The sequence below is a fragment of the Elephas maximus genome, chromosome 4 (genome assembly GCF_024166365.1).
Source record: "Elephas maximus indicus isolate mEleMax1 chromosome 4, mEleMax1 primary haplotype, whole genome shotgun sequence".
Classification (NCBI taxonomy): Eukaryota; Metazoa; Chordata; class Mammalia; order Proboscidea; family Elephantidae; genus Elephas; species Elephas maximus.
Window position 1 is genome coordinate 91,097,156 of NC_064822.1, and position 17,059 is coordinate 91,114,214.

At 38.7% G+C, this 17,059-nt stretch overlaps 1 protein-coding gene across 4 annotated transcripts in view; it reads left to right on the plus strand.

The window, feature by feature from the left end:
• The window catches only part of FGD4 (FYVE, RhoGEF and PH domain containing 4), a 245,009-nt gene that overhangs the window by 129,372 nt on the left and 98,578 nt on the right, over positions 1 to 17,059 (plus strand). Inside the window, exon 1 of one of the 4 annotated variants that reach the window (XM_049882787.1) lies at positions 4,045 to 7,161. The exons of the other annotated variants lie outside the window; for them this stretch is intronic. Within the exon in view, the coding sequence (XP_049738744.1) occupies positions 7,071 to 7,161 (91 nt within the window). The 5' untranslated portion in view covers positions 4,045 to 7,070. Of the gene's footprint in view, positions 1 to 4,044; positions 7,162 to 17,059 lie in introns of those variants that run through there. 4 annotated transcript variants of the gene reach the window in all.

Sequence of the window (17,059 nt, forward strand, 5' to 3'; positions counted from 1 at the left end):
CACATCTACCATTGCAACCCTGTAGACAGGAAAAAGAGAAGTCCTGCCCCACAGAAAATAAGCTGTTTACTAACGTAAGGTTATTTATCTTGAGTATCACTAGTAATTCATGTATAAACTAGAGCGTTGTGTCTTAAAGACTACATGAGTATTTTGCTATTGTTGTTAGGTGCCGTTGAGTCAATTCTGACTCACAGCAACCCTGTGTACAACAGAACGAAACACTGCCTGGTTCTGTGCCATCCTCACAATGCTTGTTAAGCTTGAGCCCATTGTTGTAGCCACCGTGTCAGTCCATCTTTTTGAGGGTCTTCCTTGTTTTTAACATGTCCAAAGTATGTGAGACGTAGTCTCACCATGCTTATTTTAAGGAGCATTCTGGTTGTACTTCTGCCAAGACAGGTTTGTTCGTTCTTTTGGCAGTCCATTCAATGTTCTTCTTCAACACCACAATTCAAAGGCCTCAGTTCTTCTTTGATCTTCCTTATATGTCCAACTTTCACATGGATATGAGGTAATTGAAAACACCATGGCTTGGATCAGGCACACCTTAGTGTGTCTTCAAGGTGACATCTTTGCTTTTCAACACTTTAAAGAGGCCATTTGCAGCAGATTTGCCCAATGCAAATGTGACTGCTGCTTCCATAGGTGTTGATTATGGATTCAAGTAAAATGAATTTTTTTATTATTATTTTATAATAATAATGATACTGAAAGCCTGTGTCTGACCATTATTGCAAAAGTTTTCAAGGTGGAGAGTTCCAGAAAAATAACTTGAGAAATTCAAGCAAGTAAGTTTATAATTTATTCATTCATCATACACTGGAAATAGCTGTTATTTTTTTAAATCAGTTCCCTTTTTTTCTTGATCTCATTTTCTGTCACAAAGAACAGTAAACTTCGAAGAAGTGATCTGAAAGCTTACTGAAATCTGGATCTACTAATATGCTTTCTATCTTTCTTTCTTTGGGGTTTTCTTTATTCCTGCAATGTACTTTGGAGATTGTATCAAAAAGAAACTGCCTGTTTAAATGTGTCATTATCTGTGGGGGAAAACAAAAGAAATAGGTAGACTGGATGATTTGCAAAGATAGCAAGGTACTGGTTATATTTAAGGGTATCTTCTTTCTGCCTTCTGAGTTTGGCCTTTAAGAATCTTCAGGCCAACACAAAAGGCTTAAGAAGCTGCTATTATACCAGTAATCAATACATTAGGATCTTGGGGAAAGGAAGGTAGTAATTAGAAGAAAAGGAGCCCTGGTGGCACAATGGTTAAAAGTGCTTGGCTGCTAACCTAAAGATTTGAACTCACCCAGCTGCTGCATGGGGAGAAAGACCTGATGATCTGCTTCTGTAAATATTAGAGCCAAGAAAACCCTATGGGCAGTTTTACTCTGTCCCATGGAGTCACTATGAGTCGGAATCGACTCGACTGCATCCGATAACAGCAACAATTAGAAGAAATCTGGATCAGGCAACTGACCAAAAATAGAAAAATGAAAGCCTTTCCTCTTCTCTCCCAAGTTAGTAGCAAGTAACTGGCTGTATTTCATTCTTTGTCTGACCTAGCAAGGGTAGAGTCAAAGTTTTGTTTTTCTTAGAGCCTCAGAGGAATCTTTTTTGGAAGTCGCGTGGTTATTTCAAAGTTGGAAAAAATAATAGGCTCCTTTGGAAATTTATGAAAACATTTTTCTTGACTTCCGTCTCAAAACCAGTTGATTGATGGAGGGAACGTGGTTTAGGACCATACCATTTTGAAAGTAAAGTGGCAACAGATCAGGCTGGGAAAGTAAGCAGAGGCAGAACTTTCAGATCTTGCATAGTTTGGATTCTCCCCCAAGTACGGTGAGCAGCCATCATTTCTTGGGGAGTGATGGACAGTTCTGCAAGCCACAACAAAGTTTGCAGACCTGCCACAGATTCCTTCACTACAAATCCTAAAGTAATATCCTTTCCCTCTTTTGCTACCTATTGAAAATCCTACTTATCCTTCAAGGATATCCTTTCCCCAGTGAAGGAAGTATTTTGCAGACATTTGGGAATTAGAGAATTAAGCTGAAAATGGAGGTTTATTACTGGAGATAGACATTTTGGAGTCTTCTGCGTAACGGAGTAGTTGCAGTCCTCAAATGGATCACTTACCAGAGCAGATACTGGAGAAAGAGAAGAATACAAAGGGATAGAATAGGCAGGGGAGAATCTATGTATGATAAGGGGTTCCGTAAGCATGAACAAACACACTGTGGAGCAGCAGGTGGAGGCTGGTTGAGGGTGGGTAGAATACTTTTATAGTGAAAAATGTTTTAGTTGCAATAATTTTTTTTAATAGTAACTCATAGCAACCTCAGAATATCAGAGCCTTATTGGTGGACACTGTCATGGTAGGTATGGAGGGAAGAGTTGAAGGCAAGGGATTCTAAGCTGCTAGAAAGAGCATTTGTATAGTGTGACACTGTTGGGAAGTAGACTGAGGCAGCAGTAGTGTGTGGTTGGGACTTCAACTGAACACATTACTAAAGAAGTAATAGAAAACATTTTTACTAACTACTTTTAAAGAAAGAATAGAGGTTCAAGGATAATAGGTTTGCTTTGAAGATCTGTACAAAAACATTTTCATACAAAAATATTCAAGCAACAGGATTTACCTGGCATGTATTCAAGAATTTCCAGACCTTACTTCATTACGGCTCACAGACAAGCAAAATGGAAATTGTGCATCAATTGTTTTTATTAAAATGTGTTATTTTGAAGCCAATGAGGGTATTATTTTAACACCAAATATTCTTGAGTGTTTTTAGAACACTAAAGAGTGCAAATCCAGTTAAGATGCAGATTAGATTCATTCTATGAAAATGGACATTGTCCTCTAGTTAAATAACATTGGAGTTATCACTCTGAGGATTTTACTCTTTAGTAAATAAGTAAATGTCAGAAGTACTTAAATTTTTCTACTCCATGTTTTATCTAAACAAAATTAAGTACTGACATTCATGTGGTTTAATTGTACTGTTGTTTTGTCACAAAAATATGTTTATTGGTAATTAATAATCTATCATAACCAACTTGGCCAAAATACATGGAAGTTCCCAATTTCATGACAGAAGCTGTGCCAGTTAACTTTTAATAAAAGTGCTGAGGTATATTACTTACCCGCTCCCTTAAACATTTTGGATTAGTATGTTTTAATTCAGGAAGCACAGCTTACATGCTAAAATTTTCATTTTAGATCATTTCCATTATAAATGTCTCTTAGTAAGCTATTGGAAGTAATGTAACCAACCTTTCATAAAAAGAAAAACTAAGTTCAATATAATGAAGAAACAAACGGTTATGAAACACCGTGTGAATGTTTGGCAGAACTTCATAGGCTCCTTAGTCAACAGAATTTGTACAGAAGTAACATCTGTACAAAGAGGAGGAGAGGGCTAAGTGATGGTGGCAGCCTTCTAAGTCTATAGTGGTCAGGGTATTTGGTGAGTAGCTGTGAATTTTTTTGCATGGATTTTTGGTATTTTTCAGGGCTTTTTAATATCTCTGACAAATAATCTTAATAAATTAAGGTATCTAAATGTAATTATTTGAAAACTCCTTTTCAGTATGCTGGAAACCCTGGTGGCATAGTGGTTAAGAGCTACAGCTGCTAGCCAAAAGGTTGGCAGTTCGAATCCACCATGTGCTCCTTGGAAACCCAATGGGGGCAGTTCTACTCTCTCCTATAGGATCACTATGAGTTGGAATTGACTTGACGGAAACGGGGTTTTTTTTTCCCCCGATATACTATTATAAACTTCAAAGTTTATAAATCATTTTGTGTGAGGAACAAGTTCGCTCACTTCTTTTGAGTATGCCAAGACTTTTGAAAACCACAGAAAAGAAATAGAGTTAACCAGAGACTATTTCTACCACTAAAAATGAGAAGCAATGAATGCACCAGAAATCATTTATTTTGGGGTTTATGATATCCAAGACAAACCTTCTGTTTGGGACTCTTGGTTTTTTTTTTTTTTTAAAAGAATAAAATAATTTTATTTGCCCTTTAATTTTTTTTTAAGTTAAGGGTTAATTTATATACTGTAGAATTTACCCTCTTTCGTGTATAATTTTGTGAGTTTTGCAGTTTTGTAACAGTCATGTAACCATCACCATACTGAAGATAAAGAACAGCTCCATAACTTTCTGTAATCGTGCCTTGCCTTTTTGTAATCATTCCCTCCCTACAACAACAGTCCTTGGTGACCTCAGATCAGTTTTCTGTCCCTGTGGGTTTGCCTTTTCCAGGCTATCATATGGAATCACAGATACACAATTTTTCAAGTTTGGCTTCTTTCAAATGCATATATGGGGGTGTCTTTAGTTCATTCCCTTTTATTGATACGGATATACCACAGTTTATTTGCTCACCAGCTCAAGAAAAATTGGGTTGTTTCTAGTTTTCAGTGATTATGAATAAAACCTCAGAAAACATTCACATACAGGTCTTCATGTGAATGTATTCATTTCAGTTGCATAAGTACCTAGGGGTGGGTTTGCTGGATCACCTGATAAGTGGGTACTGCCATAGCTGCTACTGGTAGCTTAGAATTTGCTTTTGATATTGTGGTAGAAGGTGCATATAATTGTAGGTTATCTACTACTCGTGGATAATTGAGAACCAACTGTAGCAGTTACATTTTATTTTTATGGTCACTTCCTAGCTGCAAACCATGTTTTGACGTTCTGGCTTTCATCTCTAAAGATTGACAAGTGAATTCCATTGTATCGTCCCTTGTTGTGGAAAGGTGAATTCAATTTATCTTTTTACTAGGCTGACTGGTCAAGATTTTTAACGTCTTCACCCTAGTTTCTCTTTTGTAAAATGGTTACAAATTATGATTATCTTATAGAACGATTGTGAGGATTCAATGAAACACTACACGGAAAGTGCTTAACACAGCACCTGACAAAAAATAAATGTTAGGTATAAAAAAAAAAGTTGTTTGAAAGCCAAACCTGAGATTGTAATTTAAATATTGCCATGAAAAGATTAGGAAGCACAGAAGTTTGGGCATTGTCTTAGGTGGGATTCTCTAGAGAAGCAAAACCAGTAAAGCATGTAAATTTATCTAGAGAGAGATTTTATCAAGGAAATGGCTGATGCAGTTGTAGAGGCTGGAACATCCCAAGTTTGTGGATCAGGATAGAGGCTTCTCTTGATTCACATAGCCCCAGGGGCTTGCGAACCCAGGATTGGCAGGTTGGAAAGCAGGGCTCCCACTTTCGGGCTGTGAAGATCGATGAATCCCAAGGTCTGCAGATAAGCTGGTAGCTCAAGTCCCAAGAGCAGGAGATCAGATGAATAGGAGGTACCTGCAGCTCTGTCCTATAGGGTCGCTATGAGTCGGAATTGGCTCGATGGCACTACGTTAGGCAGGATCCAGAGAGAGCAAAAAAGCCAGAACTCTGCAGGTGCAGGCCACACCCCCAAGGAAATGCCCTTTCAACTGATTGGCTACTCACAGCAGGTTCAATCATGGGAGTGATCACATATAAATACTGAAAATCATGGCCCAGCCAAGTTGCCACACAGTCTTAACCATCACAGGCATTTTTGTGAGAGAAACATTCTGTTTTTTAAATTACCGAATTTTGCCAAGTCTAAGTGGTTTTGGAATTAAGTCTCAGCAGTTTTCCTGCCTTGGTGAAATTGAAACACATGAGTGCAGTTTGGGGAGAAAATAAAAGATAATTCAGATTTGTTCTCTTTGACTCCTTTTCTCTGTGTTCTAATTCTTGATTCATTTCTAGATTTCTAATGGAACTTATTCCTGAATTTTATGCAAACAAAATTCTTTTATTAAAAATTATCAGGTTGATGATTTCCATTTCCTGATGAGCAGTCCCTGTAAAAGTATGTGTGTGTGAATCCAGAGAACAAACCCTCATACCTCATCCTAAACGTTGTGCTCCTGCTGTGACCTGAAGCAGCAGTAATTCTAGCAGATGAGCAATTGAGTCAGTGCCTTAAGCCATTAGTGAGTGAGTCAAAACTTCAACCCTGACCTGGTGGTTCTCAAAGTATAGTCCCACACCAGCAGTCAGGGTTACCTGGGAGCTTGTTAAAAATGCAAATTCCATTCCGGGGCCCCGCCACGGACCATCTGAATCCAGTTCTGGAGATGGGACCCAGCAATCTGTGTTTTAACAAGCCCTCCAGGTGATTCTGGTATACCCTAGACTTTGAGAACCACTGCATCTAGACACACCAAGGAGAGGATGGAAGAGATAGTGTTCACCTGTGAGCGAGCCGGCTATAGCCTGCTATCTTAGTATGATTTTATAAATATTTTAGGTCTGACACTTTCTAATTTTTTCAAGCCTATGAATTTAAAGCCTATGGGGCAGTTCTACTCTGTCCTATAGGGTCACTATGAGTCGAAGTCAACTCGACAGCTATGAAAAGTACTGATTATGTTATATAAACTTATGGTGGTAAAAAATGAATAATATTTTGCCAGTTAAACAATGTTTTGAAGTATCATGTAAAACTTGGTTTTCTTAGGAAATTCACGTGCACGATTTATTCACCAAATCAGTGAGCTGTGTTAGAAAGGAAATTCGTAATTGGTAAATAGCATTTCTAAGAGAATTATAATAAGATTTTAACATCTTAAGCCTGTGAGTCAGAATCTGTCACCTCTTTGGTCCAAGACCTGGACCCGGTTAAAATGGAAACAAACTGTTTTCATGTTAGCCTTTTTAGAGCATTACTAATAGTTCAGGCATTGGTCAATTTATAAACCATCATATTCCCAAATGTATTTCTAGGGCAGTTGAAGGTTCCATGAACCTACATTGTTTATTTTATTGTAATAAATAGAAGTCTGTCCACCCTCTGCATATACTCAGTCTCATGAAAAAACGGCAGCAGCTCTTCCTCTGGGGAGGTGTGGCATATGATGCAGGAGGTTGTCTTTGAGCAGTGAGGTCCGAGAATGCACTAAAGTGACATTGCACCAGTCAGAACTCCTGGCTGATCCTGTGTAATCTCCAGTCTACTGGAGCCTTTATAGCAAGGACTGAGATTTTATCACATGACCTTTGAAAGAGTAAAGCCTAATATTTTCTTATCAAGCCAGATTAGACTAAGTATCAGTATATGTGAAATCATGTCCAGTGATAAAGGTAAGTAGTTTCATTTTCTAGTGTATCGTTTTCATGTGTTTTTTTTTTTTTTTTTCAGTGCGTGAGGGTCAGTTTATAATACAGCATGCTGAGAGCATACAAGTGGTAGAGTTTGGTTTTGTTTTAAAGTTAAGAAAAAGGCTTACATTGTTTTTCAACTTTTAACATTGAGATATGTACTACTATTCATGGTTTGGGGCTCTTCCAGGAGGCTTCTTCTGGGTTAGCTAAGTATAATTTGTTTAAGAGTTCTATTTCTCTGACTCATTCTTAATAACATTAGTAAAGTTTGAAAATTCAGTCATTGAAGGGAGGAATCCAGGGGAAGAAAGGAAAGGTTTTTCTTTTTTCCTTTCCTTTCTGGTGTGGACAAAACTAAGAAATTCCATATTTACAACTAATCCTTTTCTAGTGCTACTTGCATGGAGTACTGCTTTGTTAAAACAACAACAACAAAAAATCCTTAGCATCCTATTTTGTTTTGGCAAAGAAAGTTAAAGGGAGTGGATATTACTTGTTTTTCCCTGAAAAGATAACAATGTAGAGACAGGCATCAATTTGTTTTTAAATGTTATTATTATTAAGCCACTGTGGTTTTCTGGAATATTCTAAAGGGCATATTAATGAGAAATTGACTCTTTCAAGTAGGAATGAAATTCTATTCTGTGGTAGAAATTTAACCATGTGACAGGAAATTTCTGCTAAAAATATTTTTACAAACTGAAATGGGTTTATTTCATGTAACTGTTTCCACATTGTTTCTGCAGGGGCATAAACCTGCTAAACAAGATGAACTGAGCCTTTGATCTGTATGCCATCATTGTCACTAAGATTTTCTTCCTTGTGATTTCACCCTTTCCTTCTGTGGGTCTCAGGGGGCATGCACTGTGAGGGCCCGAGGGGTGGGGTTGGTCATAGGACTGCAGCAGGGAGGCTGAGGCAAGCCCTGGCCCTGCTGCAGCTGCACAGCCCTGGCTGGCTCTGTACCATGAACACTCCTGCACATCCCTGCCCCTGCCCTCTCCAACATCCAGGCAGAAGCCTGGGTTATGTTGCAGGGTTTCCACAACCCGTGCACCATGTTTGGAATTCCAGGGGTCTCTTCATGACTTACATCGTACTCTGAATATGAAATTTAAAAAAAAGAGGAAATGTGACAAAAGGGAAGATTTTTCTCTCTCCATCAGTGGAAGTTCCTTTTTCTTGAAGTAGCTTCTGTCCCTTCTCATTCCATCATCAAGCAATTAAAGGTGACTGGAATGAATCAGTATTTAAGGTTGTAGTCATATCGCATTCCTCCTGGGAGGCAACTCTCAAGTGGAGAGGGGACTACTACTAGAAAAGGAAGACGATGAAGTTTGGAGAGGTCTCTGTTGATAAATGCACAGAAATCGTTCTTGTCTTCTACTTTCTGCTCTAAACGGACAACTCCCTGTAGTGAGTGGCCACTACAACCATGTGGTTTTGGAAGTTCCTTTTAAGGTTTCTAAACTAAAGACTAATGTAGTACTTCCTGCCCATTCTACTGGGTTATTTTATCACTATTAGGTCAACTAAGAACATGTTTAAGTATACATCTTTAGTACATATGTTGTTTGTAAAACTTTTGTATTTTTATAATGACTTGGAGGAAGTTTCTTTTTTAAATCTTATGCCTGTAGGCAAACCCTTTTCTCATGAAAATTGAAATGTGAAAAATAGAGAATGAATGAACTCAATAGGAACTATTTTGATATTCTTTGGATCAATGGTAATTTGGTTTTCATTTAATATGTATTCAAGTGGTTAAGTGGTTTAAGTGCTATGGTTGCTAACCAAAAGGTCAGCTGTTTGAATCCACCAGGTGCTCCTTGGAAACTCTATGGGGCAGTTCTATTCTGTCCTATCAGGTCACTATGAGTAGGCATCGACTCGACAGCAACGGGTTTTTTTTTTTTAATGTGACTTAAGTTGTCATGAAAGATTAAGATTTAAACTTAACCAGCTCTCCTCAGATGCTAGAAGGATATTCACTCAAAAAATAAAAAGGCCTTTTCTTAGGTACTTATAGACCCATCCATCCCAACCTCCTTTCAGATCCACCCTCTGATAATTGTCTTGTACTCTCTGTGCCCCTTCTTTTCTGTAATATAGGGAGCTAATTTTTACTGGTCTGAAAAATATTTTAAACCTCTTCATCCTTGTTTAAGTGTGTCCTCTGACTTATCCCCACCCCCACGGCAGTCCTTGCTAAGCCTTGACTAGATCAGGATTTTTGTTTTTGTTCGTCCCCCCGTGTTAACTGACCCAGCATCTATAGTTGGCAGAAGGAAAACAGCTATAAAAGTTGGTCATGCTACACGGTGATTATTAAAACCTGTCCTGGGGGAAACAATTCTTGCCCACATTAGAAGACAAATACAGACAAGAATTTTTTTTTTTAATTCAAGTAAAAACACTGTTTCAGTGTGGCCCAGATTTCTCCATGTCTGCATGTAACAACTATTCTTTCTTATGTTTAGGCCAAAAACTTCAGGCTTCTTGAATCTCTTTTGTCATAAACACACCCAGTCTGTCAACAAATTCTGCTTCAAAACATGTCAAGTTCTGACCATGCCTCATCACCTGTACTGCTATTACCCTGGTTCAAGCCACGCTCAGCTTCTCCCAGGATCATTCCAACAACGTGTGATCTAACCTAAAAAAAAAAAAAAAAGGCAAAAACTAGTTGTCCTGGAGTTGAGGGGTGTAACCTACACCACCTGAAGTCTATTCTTACCCAGCAGCTTGAGTGATCCTCAAGGGGGAGAGAGCGTTGTCTCTCCACCACCCACAGCCCTTAAATGAGTTCGCATCTCTCAAAACAAAAGCCTCTGTTCTTTCAGTGAAGTGCATGGCCCTATCTGATCTAGCCCCAACCCCTACCCTATTAACTCTATGAGCACAACACCAAATATGCCCCCTGCGCCATGTAGCCCTGGTGGCATGGTAGTTAAGAGATCAGCTGCTAACCAAGAGGTTGGCAGTTCGAGATTCTCCAGGTGCTCCTTGGAAACCCGATGGAGCAGGTCTACTCTGTCCTATAGGGTCGCTATGAATCGGAATCAACTTGTATGGCAATGGGTTTGGTTTCTTGTTTTTTTTTTTTAAATAGCTGTGTAGTTTTTCTTCTCTTTGAACACATCAAGTATGCACATACCCTAGTATTTCTGCAGTTTACCCTCTGCCTAGAACGCTAACCTCCCACTTACTTACATGCCTAATCACTGTCATCAGTGAGGCCTTTCTATTTTTTTTTTTTAATTCTAAGTGCTTTATTTTTACATTTATTTATTGTGCTTTAGGTGAAAGTTTACAAATCAAGGCAGTCTCTCATACAAAAAGCCACACACACCCTGCCATGCAGTCCCAGCTGCTCTCCCCCTAATGAGACAGCACGTTCCTTCTCTCCACCCTGTATTCCCCGTGTCCATTCAACCAGCTCCTGTCCCCCCTTCCTTCTCATCTTGCCACCAGACAGGAATCACCCACATAGTCTCATGTGTCTACTTGAGCCACGAAGTTCACTTCTCACCATCATCATCATCTATCTTATATTTCAGGCCAATCCCTGTCTGTAGAGTTGGTTTCAGGAATGGTTCCAATCTTGGGCCATCAAAGGGTCTGGGGACCATGACTGTCCGGGTCCCAGCAGTCTCAGTCAGACCATTAAGCCTGGTCTTTTTATGAGAATTTAAGATCTGCATCCCACTGTTCTTCTGCTCCATTAGGGATTCTCTGTTGTGTTCCCTGTCAGGGCAGTCATCAGTGGTAGCCAGGCTCCATCTAGTTCTTCAGGTCTCAGGCTGAAGGAGTTTCTGGCTTATGTGGCCCTTTCTGTCCCTTGGGCTCATATTTACCTTGTGTCTTTGGTGTTCTTTCCTTTGCTCCAGGTGGGTTGAGACCAATTTATGCATCTTAGATGGCCACTTGCTAGCATTTAAGACCCCAGACGAGTGAGGCCTTTCTTGACCTCCTTGAAAATTATAGCTGCCACTTACTTGACAGCACTCTCTATCTCCCTTACCCAGCTTTATTTTTTTCCTCTTAGCACTTTTTACCATTTAGCATGTTACATAACTGCCTTTTTTTGTGTTGTTGAGTGCAATATCTCTAACCTAGAAAAGTGACTGATATATACTGGGTGCTTCAATAATATTTGTTCAGTGGGTTAATATGTTTCTAATATTCATAAGCCCTTTTTTGTTAGGGAATCTAAAGCTAAATGAGCAAGGATATAAGAGAAGTTAACAAATTGCAAATATTTGCAAAATTCTCTTTTTCCTGTCCTCAATTCTTTTTTCTGTAGTAAATATCCTTGCTTGCTAGCTTCTGGTCTCTCCCCTGTGAAGCAGAATCTGAGTAATAAATTTCTTCATTTTGGTAGTCTGAGAGGCTAGGCTGATTTATATTATTAAAAAACTGAGACAGTAAATGGAGGAGGGGATGGTTAGTGAGACTAGAACTTATGGATGGGCTCGATAAATAGTGTTGGATGAATGAATTAATGGACTGTGTTGGGAGAGAGGGAAGAGATGGGGAATCTTTAGAGTGTGAGACAAAGAAATTTGGGGAGCAGTTTGTCTGCATGGAGAAAATTGTGATGAGACAGAAAGAAAATATTTAAGATGTTTTGCTCTTTTAAATACATACTCTTTTTCTTTGAAGTTGTTTTAAGAGATAAGTATAGATTTAAATTTCTTTCTATTGTACTTTATTATGGATACTGTTTCTTCAAATAGATTTTACTTAAACTAGGCCACATGAAGCCCCGTTTATATTATGGTTATTTAAATGTAATACATAATTAGATTTACTATCACACCTTTGTTTCCCAACTGACTTATGACAAGGATAAAAACTCAAAGAAATTATTATAAGATTGTATATATTTTTATGTGATATATAGAGTAATTATTCGCCATCTGAAGCTAGTGTTCACATGTAAAAAAGTTTACACTTAGGGTATCTCTTTTTTTTTTTTTTTTTTTTACTTTACAAAACGTCTGCTTTTGCTCCTCCAGCGTTTAGGCACTTTACTCTTTGAAACACTTCTGTAGGGAGGAGATAAGTAAGGAAAGAAGATAGAATAAAATGTAACAATGCAGAAATTTTTCCTCTTATTCTTGGCAGATTTTGATTTGAAGGGGTAGAGAACCAGTGCATGGGCTAAAGCGTGAGGATTATTTGTGTATTCATGCATAATGCGTAATCCAAAATTCATCTGGATAATTGGAAATTGACCTGCATTTTAAAATCTCTAACTAGTAGTTAATATTTATGAATTGTTATTTGCTATATGATAATGTATGTGATCTGAATAATAATGATACACTATTATATTGCATGACTTCTTAGAAACATGGAATCTGTTTTGACTATGGAATCTATTTTAACTATAATATATACAGTGCTTGAAAAGTACTTTTCGTGTGTGTGTGTGTGATCTTCTTGATATAAACCTAAGCCCCCTAATAATTACTTAACTGGTGGAGTTCAGTATTGGTGGCATATCACCAGTGTTTCTTCTTTAACATTACCCAGTAATTTTTTTCCTTGATTTATTTTCATCAGAGTTGCTTATTTAGATGTGAAATAGCAAATTAGTGAATAAAAGTATTGAGCAAAGAAGATACTTTGGGTACCTCTGTAGTCTAAAATTGACAACTTATTTAGATATAAGACAATGGTAATAACATGCTTATTGTTAGGTGCCGTTGAGTCGATTCCAACTCATAGCGACCCCATGTGATAGTAGATCTGCTCCATAGGGTTTTCAAGGCTATAATCTTTACAGGAGCAGATCGCCAAGTCTTTTCTCCTGTGGGGCCACTGGGTGGGTTTGAACCTCAAATCTTATAGTTAGCAGCTAGCGCTTAACCATTGTACCTCAAGGACTATATAACTAGTTTCACTAGACTAAATCCAAAGTTTTTATTATATTATGTTGCCCTCAAAAAGTTCAAGTCTTTCTCGCTTATTACCAAAACCCGTTGCCATCAAGTCGATTCTGATTCATATCTACCCTACAGGACAGAGTAGAACTGCCGCATATGGTTTCCAAGGAGCACCTGGTGCATTCAAACTGCTAACCTTTTGCTTAGTAGTGGTAGCTCTTAACTACCGCACCACCAGGGTTTACTTCTCCCCCCATTAGATATCTTTAAAACAGTAACTGCATGACAAATGTCATAGTAGAGGTACAAAATACATGTTTAGAGAATAGAAAAAAGAGAGCAATTAACTAGTAGAGTCAAGGAAATTTCCTCAAAAAAGGTGACATTTGAAGTAGATATCAATGAATGAATAGGCGTATTGAAAGTCTATCCACTAAAGGAACAACATATGTAAAAGAAAAATGAGAAAGAGGTATGAAAAGAGTATAAAAGTTGAGAAAAGGAAAACACAAGAACGTGGCTAGAGCATTAGACACATGGCTGTGAGTGGATGGAGCTGACGCTCTGATTGGTAGCCAGATTCTGATGGTGAAGGGTTGGTCCCTTTGGCAAACTAGAGTTTTGCTTTTTTTTTTCCTGTGAGCCTTGCAGTCCCATTACAGGATTTTGAGCAAAGAAATAGCAAGATTGGTTTCATTATCAAATGAATAAGACAGTTAAACTTCTTCTTCGTAGGAATAATCATATTAGATGTAGCCAAACATGACTTCAGTAATGTGCTTTTAAAATTCAGAACCAGAAAAGTGGTTATCATTGACGAATTGGCTTGTTTTTTTCCTCCTAGCTTCCTTTCTGCCTCAGCCAGAAAAAATTTTGGAAATAATAAATAAGCAAGTTAAGTATTTGCTTTTTGAATTTTGCATGATGGAAACAATCCCTTGCACTGTTACAAGCTTAACACACAATGCTATTGTGCTTCTGGCCAAGGGGAAAAAACGGGAGCCTGCTGGTCTGATGCCATAGCAGGGAGTGAGGACAGCAAATACTAAACTTTTTTTTTTTTTTTTTTGCCATTTTAACCATTTAATACTTAGTAAGCTGTTAAATATTTAAACTTTCAGTTACATGGGATTTTTATTAGTGTTTGTCTTAAAAGAGATAGTATCAAAATAAAGAGGAGAGTTGGGATAGATTAGAGGCTGTCATCGAGCCTATTTTTAGAGTCCTCTAATGTGCCAGAAACTCGACGGCACTGGGTAATGTGTCAGGTGTATTTTCAAAAATTGCCAACAAATAGATTTTTGACACCCACATCCAACTACCTGTGTACCTAAGCAATGAGACTGGAGCAGTAAAGCATTTCTCTGATTTAAAGGGAAGTTAAGTAACATTCCTATGGTCACAAAGTAATAATCATGTCAAAATTTTGACCTTTCAACCTCTAATTTTACTAACCTACTCTGTTCTCTCCTAGGGGAAAAAAAAACGTACTTCCCAGATAAACATAGCCTTGCTTCTCACAGCAGTCCTGGTGGGTCCTGACCTGGGACTCCCGTAGATGCATTTAAAATAGAAGCTTCTGGGGTGAAGGACTGGCTGGTCCTAAGGAGCTTTTTTTCCTTCTTGGTAGAGCTCATTTTACTCAGTACTGCCATGAAGCTAAATTGAGGTTTAAAAACGAAGTCGATGAACACTGTCGGTAACTGCAAGACAGAGTGAGCACAGTGGGCTGAGAGGTAGAAGTCAGCGGATAATTTTAAGTAGGCAACATAAAGTAGGCAGAAGGTTACAGAAATTAGTTCACAGAAATAGTATAAAGCCGGGATGTTTTACCTGCTGGAATTCAGGTTCAGAGAAAACAAGTTTGGAAAAGCAAACCAAAAAAAAAAGGTACAAAATTCATGGAAATCAGTAACATCTGGAAGGATGTGCATATAAAAAAGATGTATTTTTCCTATTGTGAAGAGAAACGGAAGTTCATTCTTGGTTACTTGTCATTGAGATAATTGAAACAATGCTCTTTGGTTTTAACTGCATCTTTGACAAGCCTTATGAAACATTGACCAGTTTGATTTTCTTTTTCTCTATGGACCTGTACATAATTTGTTGTGAATAAGTGGAAAATAGTTTGGCAGTGTGGGTAGAAAGAAGAGGAAGAGCCAAGATTCTGGTTAATTTATAAACCGGACATCTTGAATAAATAAGTTCACTATTAAAAAAATTACTGGGCTGGGGGCTGTGGGAACCATGATCTCGGGGAAATACCTAGCTCAACTGGCATGATATCGTTTATGAAGAATATGTTCTACATTTCTACTTTGGTGAGTAGCATCTGGGGTCTTAAAAGCCTGAGAGCAGCCATCTAGGATACTTCATTGGTCTCACCCCTTCGGGAGCAAGGAAGAATGAAGAAAACTAAAGACACAGGGGAAAGATTAGTCCAGAGGACTAATGGACCACATCTACCGTGGCCGCCAGCAGACTGAGTCCAGTAAAACAAGATGATATCCGGCTACCACCACAGACTGCTCTGACAGGGATCACAATAGGGGGTTCCCGAAAGAGCTGGAGAAAATTGTAGAACAAAATTCTGACTCAAAAAGAAAGACCAGACTTGCTGGCCTGACAGAGGCTGGAGAAACCCTGAGAATATGGCCCCCGACACCCTTTCAGCTCAGTAATGAGGTCATTCCTGAGGCTCAGCCTTCAGCCAAAGATTAAACAGGGCCATGGAATAAAACAAGATTAAAGGGGCGCACCAGCCCTGGGGCAGGGACTGGAAGGTAGGAGGGAATAGGAAAGCTGGCAGTAGGGAACCCAGGGTTGAGAAGGGAGAATGTTGACATGTCGTGGGGTTGTTAACCAATGTTATGGAACAATACGTGTACTAAATGTTTGATGAGAAACTAGTTCTGTAAACCTTCATCTGAAGTACAATTTAAAAAAAAAAAAAAAAACCCCATTGCCTTCAAGTCAATTCCGACTCATACCAACCTGGTAGGTAGGACAGAGTAGAATTGCCCCATAGGGTTTCCAAGGCTGTAAATCTTCAGGAAGCAGACTGACATATCTTTCTCGTGCAGAGCAGCCAGTGGGTTCCCGAGTAGGCTATAACTCTTAGCAAAAACCCCACTTTGGGCCTTCAAGTTCCTTTCTTTCATCTGTTTTTCTTTCAAAGTTTATGAAGTCAATAAAATTTTTTAATTTTATTGCTTCAGAAGTCTCCCCTTTCATAGCAGAGCTTTTCATGCCCTCCATCAGCAGGAAATAATCTCCTTCTTTTGATTTTCAGGAGCCCTGGTAGCACAGTGGTTAAGAGCCCCAGCTTTTAACCAAGAGGGTTGGCAATTTGAGTCTACCAGCCGCTCCTTAGAAATCCTATGGGGGCAATTCTCTTCTGTCCTATAGTGTTGCTATGAGTCAGAATCAGCTCAGTGGCAATGGGTTTTTGAGTTTGATTCTTAAGACTCCTGATGGGTGGCTTTTTATATAAACTGATAGGGTGTGTAGATTTTTTTCAGTTGTTGTGTGTCATTGAGTTGATTCTGACTTATAGTACCCCTGTATGACAGAGTAGGACTGCTTCATAGTTTTCTTAGGCTGTGATCTTTCTGGGAGCAAATCATCAGGCCTTTTCTCCCATGGAGCCTGCTGGATGTTTGAACCACCAACCTTTTGGAGGTTTGAGTCTACCTAGAGGCACTTTGGAAGAAAGGCCTGGTGATCTACTTCAGCAAAATCAGTCATTGAAAACCCTATGGAGCACATTTCTACTCTGACACACACGGGGTCGCCATGAGTCAGAGTTGACTCCATAACAGCTGGTTTGGGTTTTACATCCAAAAAGGGATGTAAAATTTGTGGTATGCAAATTTTATAACCACTTCCAGGAGAAGAAAAGTTCCTTTGGAGATTTTCTATGTTTACTAAATTGTGTGCCTCCATGGCTGTTAGATCGTGGGATATATTGCAGGTGAGAAGAA